We start from the raw sequence: 13,914 nt of genomic DNA on the forward strand, positions 1-13,914 counted from the left end.
CGGGCTTTGGAGTCAGAGGTCATGGGTTCAAATCCCAGTGCTTAGAACAGTGCTTGGGACGTAGTAAGTGCTTAATAAATACCATAATAATAAGAATAATACCACTGTGTGCCAATCAAACCATTATCCCCTCTACCCTGTTCCTACTATGTGTGGCAATCAAAGCGTAGGCCAGGAAATTCTTGGCCAACCACTCCTTCCAAGCCATCTCTCCCAATCCCGGTACCAAGGCTGATTACCAGCAGCGTGGCTCAGTGGAAAGAGCCAGGGCTTTGGAGTCAGAGGTAATGGGTTCAAATCCCAGCTCTGCCACTTGTCAGCTGTGTGACTTTGGGCAAGTCACTTAACTTCTCTGAACCTCATCTGTAAAATAGGGATTAAGACTTTGAGCCCCACGTGGGACAACCTGATCATCTTGTAATCTCAACAGCACTTAGAACAGTGCTTGGCACATAGTAAGCGCTTAATAAATGCCACTATTATTATTATTATTACCACCTGCAACAACCAGAACTTAACCCAACCTGAAACACTCAAATTACTGAATTTATTAAGTGCTTACTGCTTGCTAAGCACTGGGGTCGATTTAAAGTTGTCAGATTGGACAAAATCCCTGCCTCGTGTGAGGCTCATAATCTATCTTATCCCCACTTTACAAATGAGGAAACTGAGGCCCAAAGAAGTTAAGTGACATACTCAAAGTCACACAGCAGGTCAGTGGCGGAACTGGGAATAGAACTCAGATCTTCTGACTCCAGGCCTCTGCTCTTTCCACTAGGCCACCCTTGAGCCTTCCTATCCTAAAGATATATCCTTGCCACCAGCTGGTGGCTTGAAGTTATAGTCCCCCCGCAAAGGACATTCAGAATTTGGTATTCAGCTATCAGGTCTAGCTGGGAGAGGGAGCTGTGTTTGGTGGGGTGTTTCTAAACTTTAACCTTAGAATGGTGCAAACAAATGACCGGGAGTTCTCAGAACACGGACAAGCAGGCTTCCCCTCTTTCTATTAGAAAGCTACAAATTATCTCCTTAGCTAAAGAACAAGAAAAAAAGTAAAATCATAATTGACAGTTAACATTGTACAAGGTTAAAATATATATGCCCCTGCAGCAGTACAAGCTCAAAACAGCAGAAAGGCAAATCAATCAATGGTATTTATGGAGTGTTTACTGGAGCTCTGGAGCTTCCTGGTTTGGCTGCCGATTGGCTGGGGCTCTGGGGCTTCCCAGCTTGGCTGGCCCTGGTGCCCTGTCCGTTGGCACCACCCGATCCCCAGTCCAGCCGGCACGGACACAAGCAAGTGCTGACTCTGGTTGAAATGACACACACAGAGGCAAGGACATACAAATCTGGGTTTCGACTTGGCTGCTGCATCCCATTCCCTTGGGTTGTGTGGGATTCAGAAGGGAAACCATATGGCTGTCTGCCTGCAAAGAAGCTGGAAAGCATTTTACCAATGAGAACAAGGGGCTCCTTGTTGGAGATGAGGCTGCCAGAAATGTCATGTTTCTCCATGGGATTCTGGGCACTTCGTCCTCCTGGGGAGGGGGGATGGAGGGAAGACTCCAGACCTCCGTCCTTCCTCTTTCCCTAAAGACCCCCTTAGGATCCACTTCTTTGCCTCTCTAGGGAGACTGTCTGGCCTCTTGGTGAATGCTGGCCTTCAGGGAATGCAGCATGCAGCACTAGGAAAACAGAACTGATGCTGCCACTCACTTTGTGACCTTGGGGAAATTAGCCGCTCTGGGCCTCACTTTCCTCATCTGACTGGGATATTATAAGGGCACAATGAGGAGAGACATGGGAAAACATTTTGAGTTTTTGGAAAAAGATGTGCAGTACGTTGGGGTGTGACCTGGAGTTGGGGGAACAGGATGAGGTGACAATAGTGAGCAAACTCCCACAAACTAAGCCTGCCTCCCCAAAATAGATGAAGGCTAACTATTGCTAAGGCTTGTCCCACTGTCCTGTTTTGGACAAAGGAGGCCCAAGGAGGAGATAACCCACACAAAAAGCAGCTTCCCAGCAATGGCTCAGAGCCACCTAATAGAAATGGTGGCATTTGCCCAGCAAATGGGGGATAGGTGTGTGAGAGACTGGTATTTTAATTGTTGAGGTGTTGGCAAGGGAAGAGAGAATTAGAGGGGCAGAAGGACAGGGAAACCTACTTTGTGCAGGCCTAGCTCTCCTTCCTATTTCCCTCATCTCTACCTTCTCCGTATCTATCATCTTTTCTCTCATCTCCTTCCCTCTGAACCTCTCCTTTCTGTATATCCCTTTTCTGTCTTATTCTAACTATGAATGCCAGGTGGTACCTCACTCAAAACCATGCTCATTTGAACTGAGACCCCAAAAACCTGGTGAATAAGACTATTAATGTCATTGGGTTTCATCCTAATAATAATAATCTATTAAGTTGTTAATAATTTTACAGATCATTCATTAGTAACTTGCAGTTTTAAGTGCAGCTTCCATCTGAAATCAATCCACAAAAGCAGCCCAGCCACCCACCCCCCTGGAATAAGTGTGACCTACTTGTTTCAAGCACTGTTGAGCCTTGACAAAAGATGCTTTGGCGATTCCAGACCATATGGCACTACCCTTTGGGACTTTGAGGCAGAGGAGATACTCCTTGCGAAGTTCAATGGAACCGTTTCATCTAATCAATTTAAATCAATGGTATTTATTGAGCACTTACTGTACGCAGAGCACTATTCCAAGCGCCTGGGATAGAACAATAAAACCAAATTAGCATACATGCTCCCTGCCCATAACAAGCTTAAAGTTTAGACAGTGTCTAAACAATCATTAAAAGTCACTTACAATCTATAGTTCATGCCACAGGAGACAAGAGGCAGCCAGGTGCAAGATGTATGAATCAATTATATTTATTAAGCTCTTGTGTGCAGAGCACTGTACTAAGCACAAGGGAGAATGTAGTATAGTAGAGTTGGTAGACATGTTCCCTTGACACAAGGAGTTTAATCAGTCAACTGTATTTATCGAGTTCTGTACAGAGAACTATACTAAGCACTTGGGAGAGTACAATATAACAAACAGACATTCCCTGCCCACAACAAGCTTACAGTTTAAGTTTACATCTTCTCTCACTCTACTCTTGGTTGCTAACCCCTTTCCCCACCCACCTGCCCCTTCATCAGCAACCTGGCACTTGTGCTGACCGTGGCACATTGCAGAGAAGCCATACCACCTCTCTTCAATATTGAAGATGAAGATTTATCATTTCAGGGCCAGACACTTTCAGCACAGCTTGCAAACTTGACCTGCAGGACAAAGAATGCCTGGGGTTGCTGAGTGCTGCGTTTTCAAAGAAGCACAACCTCAAACGGGGGCCTGCCGACTGGGATGTCTAGCTGCTTCGCGTCAGTGGCTGGGTGACAGGCTGCAGCCTGCTGAATTTAATGGGGACAAGAGGCAGGACCTGCCCTGTGGCCAGGCACAAGCCCCCAGAGGACATGGGTTCCTGAGACTGAATTTCAGCCTGGGCAGGATAATTCAATAACTTAATAAGGGTCACTGCACGTGTACAATAGAATATACAGTCCTTGTCAAGTCCAAAGCTAATCCACGCAAGACTTTTGGATAATGCTGTAAACACTCAATAAGTATCATTTCCCCTATATGTAATTCATTATACTGTCCAATTGTAAGCTCCTTGAAGGCAGGGTTCATGTCTGCCAACTGTATTGTACTCTCCCAAGTGTTTAATATAGTGGTTTGAACACAGTAAGCATGCAAATACCATTGACTGATGAACCGATTGATTAAAAAGCCAGGGCCTCCCCAGGGCCTGAGTGGCAGGGAATTTCAGAATGAATTACTGCCACATTATTTATATTTGGAATGGCCTATCAATCATAATTTACCACAGGGAGATTTGTTGTTACCGGCTAAAATTAAAAGACAACTTCCCTGGAGGGACTGGCTAGCTGGGGGAGTGCTAACTCGATTCGGAGCCTTTTCCCCCACGTCATTCCCTGGCGGCTAGCCCAGTCTGGTTGATCTTGGATGCTCTGACCATTGAGGGCCATCTGAGTCCCTCTGAGGAAATGACCAGCTAGACTTGCTCCGCTTCTCTGTGCACAGGTGTCTTTACAAAAAACAAACCGACAGACTTCACAAAGCAGCCATGAAATCTGATGCCCTCACAGTTTCAGAGGCTTTTTATTGGTTTTTTTTTTATGGTATTTGTGAATCACTCTATGCTAGGCACTGTACTAGGGTAGATACAAGATAATGAGGTTGGACACAGTCCCTTTCCCTTGCTCCAGTGAAACAGGCACTGCCATTGTCTGACAAAGAAACACTGAAACTCTTTACCTTCCTGAGCTGGATGAGCAAGACAGAAATTAAAACTGGAGTTCACCAGTCCCTTCCCTTGGGCTAGGCTGGAATCCGTACTCACTGGTCAGGGGTGAAATCTGTTTAAGGAAAATTACCTAGCTACGTTCCCCTGGGCACCATCGTGTTTGCATTATTTAGCAGAGTGCAAATGAAAGTCTTTAAAAACTCACTGAAGGTGGGGAGGTAGAATGCAGGGGGCAGCAGATCATTCACTTCAGCAGATCATTAAAAAATTACCAATTTTAATCTTTATATGATAGCAAAATAAGTTCTAGCAGCCACATGTACTGAGGGCTAACTTTAGTTATGGGGCTGGGGATTTTGGAAAGTACATTAATATGTATTTACCACTGAGTCCACTGAAACATTGCCCTCGTCGGTATAAGGATTTGGATGACAAAAGCATATCCACAAGAAGCCTGTGGACAGGACATACGTGAAATGACAGGGTAATTACTCTGCAATGGCAGAACTTGAGAAGAATTCAAAAGCCGGCGTGAGTGCCACACTGTACTCAAACAGAAAGAAATACATATCTAATTAGATTCCCTGGCATGGGGCCCCTTATGCAGGAAAAGAACTGAATAGTAAATGGATCCCAATTGTGGGCATCCCTTCTCAAAACCCAACTCGAGCAAAATGACCATTTTATAGTAACTATAGGTTAGCTCGCTCAGACAGCCAGGTTCCTAGCTGGCCTACAGCTATGCCACGAGTGGCTGAAATCTCTCCAAGAGGCTTGCGCACGGGCAAATTGTAATGTGCTTTTTCCCATCCTAGCTTTTTTTTCATCTTCATGGTACTTGGCTCTACTGCTCTTAATCATAGGTTAGGCCTGAGGAGGAACATCAGCTCTCCATGGTCTTAGCCTTCCCTGCTGGCTATACTCTTTACTAACCTCCCCCGGGGACAGGGGGCCCCTCTCCAGGGTGGTTTTCGGGACACCAGAACCAAGGAGGAGTAAAGCCCCTCTCACCTACCCGCCAGCAGAGTCCTGACCCAGCAGCTTTAAAGATGCTGGATCTCAACACTTAAGATTCCCCCTCCCTACATCCCAACCTGATTTAAATCCACAAGCAGCAGGGGAGCTGCAATCCACTAGCACTAAGCATCAACTCCTCCACTGCAGATTCTTGCTCTCAGGCTCGAGGTTCATCCAGCATGCCTGAAGGGAGGCTCCATTCTTTTTCAATGATTTCCACAGTGGAGACTCCTCAACCTCTTATCAGCTGGTTCCAGAGCTTTTTCACCCTACAGTTGGAAGTTCTTATGTTGGGAGCCCCTTAGGGGATCAGGGACTGTCTACCCCAGCATTCAATAAAGTGTTTGGCACACAATAGACACTTTATACCATAATTAACTGTCCCTCTACAATGCCTCCAGCTTCAATTTAAGTCATTTTTCTTCTCCTCTCAGGATACACAGACCAGTTGGCCACTATCCTCTTCATCAGAGACATTTATATACTTGAAGCCAATTGTTAGCACCCTCCGGCTTTCTCTTCTTCAGGCTAAACAATCCCCATTCATGAGACCTATTTTCCATCCCTTTAAATTTTACCACTTCCCTAGACTTGCTGCGATTTGACAGTCCTTTAAAAAGGCATTGCCCATTTTTGGTATATATATATATATATATATGTGTGTGTGTGTGTGTATGTATATAAATATATATACATATATACACACACATTTACATATGTATATAAATTAAACGGTGGGGATTTTTCAAGAAATTAAAATGATATGCTGCAAATTAGGCATGACTCAACCAGATTATTTCAAATTAAAGAGGAAAGTCCCCATAAAGCAGGGCTCCAACTCCAAGCACGCAGCCAGGCCAAACCAATGATAGCAATGACCACAGAATCTGATAAATTTCAAGGTAATTAGGGTAGGCTTCCTCCAAAATGGAAGCCAAAAATATCAGAAAACAGAGAGTGTCCTAAAATGGATTAGTAAAGTGCTATGCACATTAGCCACAACATATAGCCCTAGATTTCCATAGGCTGTTCCTGCTGCCAAACAAGACTATCGGAGACAAGTTAGAAAATCAAATTCTTAAGCTAATGGTGAATGCTGAAGTCTAGGATCCCTCAGCACACATCCAACTGGCTACACACACCGGCACTTAACCAATGACCACCACTAACAAATTGATTCTGTAGTTGCCAAAATACCATAGGCTATAGCTTACACAAGGGTCTCCCATGTCCAGTTCAATCATCTCAGTCTGCAGTCATGGGGCACAAAGAATGGGACACAAAGAATGAAAAACATTAAACCAAGGAGGGAGGACAGTGGAATTTATTTACCGAGGGCGAAGGGATTGTCATGGTCCTACACTGCTTATCTTGTTCTCGGCAGCCACTTTAAAATGCAAATTCCACCTGGGTCAAACATATTCACTTGAGATACCTGGGAAAACTTCACCAGCTGTTGGAGCAACTCATTTACCATAAAAACACTTTTAAGTGCCCTTCAAGCTTTCATCGCATAAATCTTTCTTTAATCCTAGCTTTCTGAAAACAGAAATTTGTGAGTCCCCTACTTTCCTATTTACAACTTGTGGCTGCAGGGGTGGGTCATTCTGTTCCCTCCCCCACCATTCATTCATTCAATTGTATTTATTGAGCGCTTACTGCGTGCAGAGCACTGTACTGAGCACTTGGAAAGTACCAGGTTTCAGGAGGCTCTGTTCTCTCCCCCACCCCCTCTCTCCCCTCCCGGGACCCTCAGCTACCTGTTGGGGTGAGTAGGGAGTCCCTTTGGGGGAGCCAGGGCAGCTTCCTTTGCAGGCTCTACCACCTGTCTGCTGTGTGACCTTGGACAAGTCACTTCACTTGTCCTCAGTGACCTCATCTGTAAAACGGGGATTAAGACTGGGAGCCCCACGTGGGTCAACCTGATTACCTTGTACCTACCCCAACGCTTAGAACAGTGCCTGGCACATAGTAAGCGCTTAATACCATCATCATCCCTGCAGGAGGGAGAGCGGTGGCCCCCATGGGTCCGACCCCCCAGCCTGGACCCCCGGCTCCTTCTAGCCCCTTCCTTCCTTCCTCCCGGGACCCCAAAACAGAGGCGGGGAGGGGGTGGCTACCACCAGGCCTTCCCAGATTTAAGCCCCCCCACCGCCCTTTTCCTCTGCTCCCCCTCCTCCTCCCCATCACCCCAACCCCTTTGCTCTACCCCCCTTCCTGCCCCACAGCACTTGGGTATATATTTGCATATTTCTAATTCTATTTACTTTTATTAATGATGTATATAAAGCTATAATTCTATTTATTTATAATGATGCTGGTTTACTCGTTTTGATGTCTGGCTCCCCCCTTCAAGACTGTGAGCCCGTTGTGGGCAGGGATTATCTCTGTTGCTGAATTGTAATAATAATGATGTCATTTGTTAAGTGCCTGCAAGCACTGTTCAAAGCGCAGGGGAGATACAAGGTAATCAGGTTGTCCCACGGGTGGTGGGGTTGGGGGGCACAGTCAATCCCCATTTTACAGATGAGGTCACTGAGGCCCAGAGAAGTGAAGTGACTTGCCCCAAGTCACACAGCTGGCAAGTGGCAGAGGCGGGATTAGAACCCATGACCCGGGCTCTTTCCACTGAGCCACGCTGTACTTCCCAAGCGCTTAGTACAGTACTCTGCACATAGTAGGCACTCAATATGAATGAATGAGGTATGTGGGTCTGGCTGTGGGGTGGAAGAAAAGGGGGGCGAAGGTGGGGACCACTTAGCCCCCAACCACCCTGCTGCAGGTCCTGCCCCGGCCCCCCCCCAAAAAACACACACACACACACAAACACACACACTCTCTCTCTCTGCATTTGCCCTCTTTATTCACCCCTCCCTCAGCCCCAATTTATTTATTTATATTAATGTCCGACTCCCCCTCCTGAGCAGGGAACGAGGCTACCAACCCAGTTAGTAATGCACTCTCCCAAGCTCTAATACAGTGCTCTGCACCCAGTAGGCGCTCAGTAAATACCGCCGATTGATGGACGGGAGGGAAAGGGGGAGGAGGCCGTTTTCCCTAAGCGATGCCCTTGGCCGCGTCAATCCCCAGGCCCGAGCGCGGGTTTGGTGTCCGTCGCCTTCTCCCCATCAACGCACCCTATTAATTGAGCGCCGACGGGGTACGGGGCACTGTACTGAGCGCCTGGGGGCGTAGAACAGTGGTTGGCACATAGTAAGCGCTCAATAAATACCATCATTATTAATATTAATAGAGCAGCGTGGCTGAGAGGAAAGAGCCCGGGCTTGGGAGTCAGAGGTTGTGGGTTCTAATCCCGGCTCTGCCACACAGCTGTGTGACTTTGGGCAAATCACTTCACCTCTCTGTACCTCAGTGACCTCATCTGTAAAATGGGGATGAAGCCTGTGAGTCCCACGTGGGACAACCCGATTACCTTGTATTTTCCCCAGGGCTTAGAACAGTGCTTGGCACATAGTAAACGCTTAACAAATGCCGTTATTATTATTAATAATAATAATCCCACCTCCGCCACTTGTCTGTTGTGTGACTTTGGGCCAGTCGCTTCGCTTCTCTGGGCCTCAACTACCTCATCCGTAAAATGGGGAAATAAGACCGTGAGCCCCGCCTGGTACAACCTGATACCGTCTTGCGTCTCCCCAGCGCTTAGAACAGGGCTTGACACGTAGTAAGCGCTTAACAAGTGCCATTATTATTATTAATCCCGCCTCCGCCACTTGTCTGCTGTGTGACTGGGCCAGTCACTTCGTTTCATTCATTCCTTCAATCGTATTTATTGAGCGCTTACTGTGTGCGGAGCACTGTACACGGTGTTTGGCCACGCTAGAGAAGCATTGTGGCTCATTGGAAAGAGCCCGGGCTTTGGAGTCGGAGGTCATGGGTTCGAATCCCGACTCCGCCACGTGTCTGTTGTGTGACTTTGGGCAAGTCACTTAACTTCTCTGCGCCTCAGTTCCCTCATCTGTAAAAAGGGGATGAAGACTGTGAGCCCCACGTGGGACAACTTGATCACCTTGTACCCCCCCAGCGCTTAGAACAGTGCTCTGCACAAAGTAAGCGCTTAACAAATGCCATCACCTGGGCCTCATCCGTAAAATGGGGACTTAAGACCCACCTCGGACAACCTTCTAGACTGTGAGGCCACAGTTGGGTAGGGACCGTCTCTATGTGTTGCCAACTTGGACTTCCCAAGCGCTTAGTACAGTGCTCCGCACACAGTGACTGCTCGGTACGGTTGAATGAATTTAATTATACCGTCTTGCGTCTCCCCCAGCGCTTAGGGCAGGGCTTGGCCCAGAGCCCACCACTGGGATAAGCAGCGTGGCTCAGTGGAAAGAGCCCGGGCTTTGGAGTCAGAGGTCATGGGTTCGTATCCCAGCTCCGCCACTTGTCAGCTGTGTGACTTTGGGCAAGTCACTTCACTTCTCTGCGCCTCAGCTACCTCATCTGTAAAATGGGGATTAACCAATCAATCAATCGTATTTATCGAGCGCTTACTGTGTGCAGAGCACTGTACTAAGGTCTTGATTAAGACTGTGAGCCCCCCGTGGGACAACCCGATCATCTTGTAGCCTCCCCGGCGCTTAGAACAGTGCTTTGCACATAGTAAGCGCTTAATAAATGCTATCATTATTATTATAGGGCCCCCCACCGAGCCCAGCCCGGCCTCACCAGATGGCCATCCTGCTCTTGGGGTAGTCCAGCCTGTCCAGGCAGCCCAGAAAGCGGGGCAGCGTGTGCGCGGCGTTGCGGGCCAGCAGGGCCACCAGCAGCCTGGGGCTCTGCAGGGGAGACTCCGGGAAGCCCTCCGACCCGTCCGTGGTCCCCTCCTCCTCCTCCTCCTCCTCCTCGGGCACCGCGGGCACCCCGCCGCCCGCACACAAGGACCGGCCGAGGAGCAGGAGCAGCAGCAGGGGCGGCAGCGGGCGACAGCGGGCAGCCATGGTCCGAGCCCAGGCTGGGGGCAGGCCGGCCGTCGGTCGCTCTGTCTGTCTGTCGGCCGGCCGGCCGGCTTGGGTCCCCGCCCCTTCCTCGGGGCCGGCGGGCCCCGCCCCCCCCCAACCCGGGACGAGGAGGATGAAGAGGAGGAGCGTGTCCCCTTCGGCTGCCAGGTGGGGCGACCTCGGAGGTGCTTGGCTGTGCCTGAAGGGCCCGCTCCTCTCCCCCATCGACACTAACACCTGCCTCTTTCTCTCCCTCCGTCCCTCTCTCTCGTCTATCTCTCTGTTCCCTCTCTTCTGTTTTCTCTCTTCTCTCTGTTTCCTCTCCCCGTTTCTCCTCTCTCTGTTTCCTCTCTTTCTCTGTTTCCTCCCTCTTTTTGTTTCCTCTCCCCTTTCTCTTTCCTCTCCCCTGTCTCTCCTCTCTCTGTTTCCTCTCTTTCTCTGTTTCCTCCCTCTTTTTATTTCCTCTCCCCTTTCTCTTTCCTCTATCTCTTGTTTCCTCTCTATTTCCTTTTTCTCTCCCTCTCTTTATTCCTCTCTTTTCTGTTTCCTCTCTCCTTTTTTCTGTTTCCTCTCTCTTTTCTCCCTTTCTCTGTTTCCTCTCTTTTCTGTTTCCTCTCATTTCTGTCCTCTCTCCTCTCTCCCTTTCCTCTCTCCTTTCTCTCTGTCCTCTCCTTTCTCTGGGTTCCCTCTCCCCTTTCTATATATTTCCTCTCTTCTTTCTCTGTGTTCCCTCTCCCCTTTCTATATATTTCCTCTCTCCTTTCTCTCTGTCCTCTCCTTTCTCTGTGTTCCCTCTTCCCTTTCTATATATTTCCTCTCTCCTTTCTCTGTGTTCCCTCTCCCCTTTCTATATATTTCCTCTCTCCTTTCTCTGTGTTCCCTCTCCCCTTTCTATATATTTCCTCTCTCCTTTCTCTGTGTTCCCTCTCCCCTTTCTATATATTTCCTCTCTCCTTTCTCTGTGTTCCCTCTCCCCTTTCTATATATTTCCTCTCTCCTTTTTCTGTGTTCCCTCTCCCCTTTCTGTATATTTCCTCTCTTCTTTCTCTCTGTCTTCTCCTTTCTCTGTGTTCCCTCTCCCCCTTCTATATATTTCCTCTCTCCTTTCTCTGTGTTCCCTCTCCCCTTTCTATATATTTCCTCTCTCCTTTCTCTGTCCTCTCCTTTCTCTGTGTTCCCTCTACCCTTTCTATATATTTCCTTTCTTGTCTATCCCTACGTTCCCTCTATCTTTTCTGTTTCCTCTTATTTCTGTCCTCTCACCTCTCTCTTTCTCTCTTTCTCTGTTCCCTCTCTCTTTTCTAATCTCTCTATTTCCTCTCCTTTCTCTGCTCTCTCTCTGTTTCCTCTCTTTTCTGTTTCTGCTGTTTCCTTTCTTTCCCTGTTTCCTGTCTTTTCTGTTTCCTCTCTCCTTTCTCTCTCTCTCTCTCTCTCTCTCTCTCTCTCTCTCTCTCTTTCCTTTCTCCTTTCTCTGTTCCCCCCTTTCTCTCTCTTTTCTTTGTCTGGCCTCCCAAGCCTCTTCCGAGGTCCTTCAGGGAAACCATTTATACACTGCCGTAGTGCAGAAGGATTCCTGGACCCAGTAATTGAAACCTCCAGAACCCCTGGAAGTTTTAATGCTTTTCCTTTCCTGGAATTCAAGGAGCCTTGCAAAGTTTCTTTTCTCATCCATCCCTGGACATTTTTTTAATGGTATTTGTTAGATGCTTACTATGTGCCAGGCACTGTACTAAACACTGGGGTAGATAAAAGATGATCAGGTTGTACACAGTCCATACCCCGCTTGGGACCCATAGTCTTAATCCCCATTTTCCAGATGAGGTAAACTGTGGCACAGAGAAGTTAAGTGACCTGCCCAAGGTCCCACAACAGAGTGGTGGAAGAGTCAGGAATAGAGCCCAGATTCTCTGATTCCCAGGCCTGTGCTGTTTCCACTAGTCCACACAGCTTCTTGTCACCATTTTATAGGTGGGGAGTTCAGTCAATCGTATTTATTGAGCACTTACTGCATGCAGAGCACCATACTAAGTGCTTGGGAGAGAACAGTATGACAGTTGGTAGGCATACTCCCTGCCCGCAAGGAGCTTACAGTTTAGAGGAAACTGAGGCATCAGATGCCTGTTGCCCCAAATTGGGGCTGCAGGGCAGAGCTGAGTAATAATGTAGCCCTCCTGATCCTCTGGTCCAGCAAGTCACTGGGGGAGCTTGCGTCATGATGCAAGGATAAAAATGTATATTTGCTGTACGAGTATGCATGTCAAAGCATTCCATTTCTTCTCATCCCAATTGACCCCAACTGGTTTACACTAGGAGGACAATACAAAGCAAGACAAAGAGGAGGAGGAGGAGGAAAGAGGGGAAAGGGAAGAGAGGATTAGCAAGAGATGCCTTCTATCCCCACAGGGATGCTTGCTCTAAAAGTTTGCCCAGGAAACTCTTTGGAGCACGGTTTCTGGAATTCATTCCTCACTTTGTCCCTGTCATTGTGCCACTTTGGTTTCTTTTGCTCTCTGCCTGTAAGACCCACAAGAATAACTAACCTTTTTTTCTTCCTCTAGACTGTAAACTTCTTGAGGGTGGGGAATTTGCTAACTCTATTGCATTGTACTCTCACACGCACTTAGTACAATGCTCTGCACAGAGTAAGTTCCTAATAATGTCATTGATCGATTCCAGAGCAAGACAATTAAAATATACCCGCCGGCCAGTCACAGGCTGGCAACTCAGACACCGCTCAGCATGTAGCAATGGGATTGAGCTAAATACCAGGAGCAGCCTCCTTATGCTTATGAGAAGCTGCTTATGAGAAGCAGCATGGCTCAGTGGAAAGAGACCAGGCTTTGGAGTCAGAGGTCATGGGTTCAAACCCCAGCTCTGCCAATTGTCAGCTGTGTGACTTTGGGCAAGTCACTTAACTTCTCTGTGCGTCAGTTACCTCATCTGTAAAATGGGGATTAAAGACTGTGAGCCCCCAGTGGGACAATCTGATCACCTTGTAACCTCCCCAGCGCTTAGAACAGTGCTTTGCCCATAGTAAATGCTTAATAAATGCCATCATTATTATTATTATCCTGACCATATCCCAGTGAATGCTCCCTCCTCATTACATCTCTCAGCAGCCTGTAAGTACATGCTAAACAGCAGGAAAGAGAAAACCAAACTGTGGCATTTTCAGGGATGGGATTGAAAATTATTTAACCTGGGAACCCCGATCAAATTACTGATAAATCACTTACGTAAAATAATTTGCATAATAAAAGAAATTCCTGGGTCTTCAGTCCTGCCTTCCCTTCATTAATTCATTCAACCGTTTATTAAGCACTTACCGTGTGCAGGGCTCTCTGCAGAGTGCTTGGGAGAGTACAATGCAACAGACACATTCATTCAGTCAATTGTATTTATTGAGCGCTTACTGTGGGCAGAGCACTGTACTAAATGCTTGGGAAGTACAAGTCGGCAACAGGTAGAGAGTCCCTACCCATTAATGGGCTCACAGTCCAGAAATGGAGGTTTCTACAGACACATTCCCTGCCCACAACAGGCTTACAGACTAGAGGACTCCCACCTCAATCTCTCTCCCAGCCCCCAAATAAGCACTTCCAATCA

At 47.6% G+C, this 13,914-nt stretch overlaps 1 protein-coding gene across 1 annotated transcript in view; it reads right to left on the minus strand.

Moving 5' to 3' along the window:
* The window catches only part of COLGALT2 (collagen beta(1-O)galactosyltransferase 2), a 45,506-nt gene extending 35,308 nt beyond the window's left edge, over positions 1-10,198 (minus strand). Inside the window, exon 1 of the mRNA XM_038758223.1 lies at positions 10,037-10,198. Coding sequence (XP_038614151.1) covers positions 10,037-10,047 — 11 coding nt within the window. The 5' untranslated portion in view covers positions 10,048-10,198. The remainder of the gene's footprint in view (positions 1-10,036) is intronic.
* Positions 10,199-13,914: the final 3,716 nt, after the last annotated feature.

This window comes from Tachyglossus aculeatus, chromosome 16 (assembly GCF_015852505.1).
Source record: "Tachyglossus aculeatus isolate mTacAcu1 chromosome 16, mTacAcu1.pri, whole genome shotgun sequence".
Lineage (NCBI taxonomy): Eukaryota > Metazoa > Chordata > Mammalia > Monotremata > Tachyglossidae > Tachyglossus > Tachyglossus aculeatus.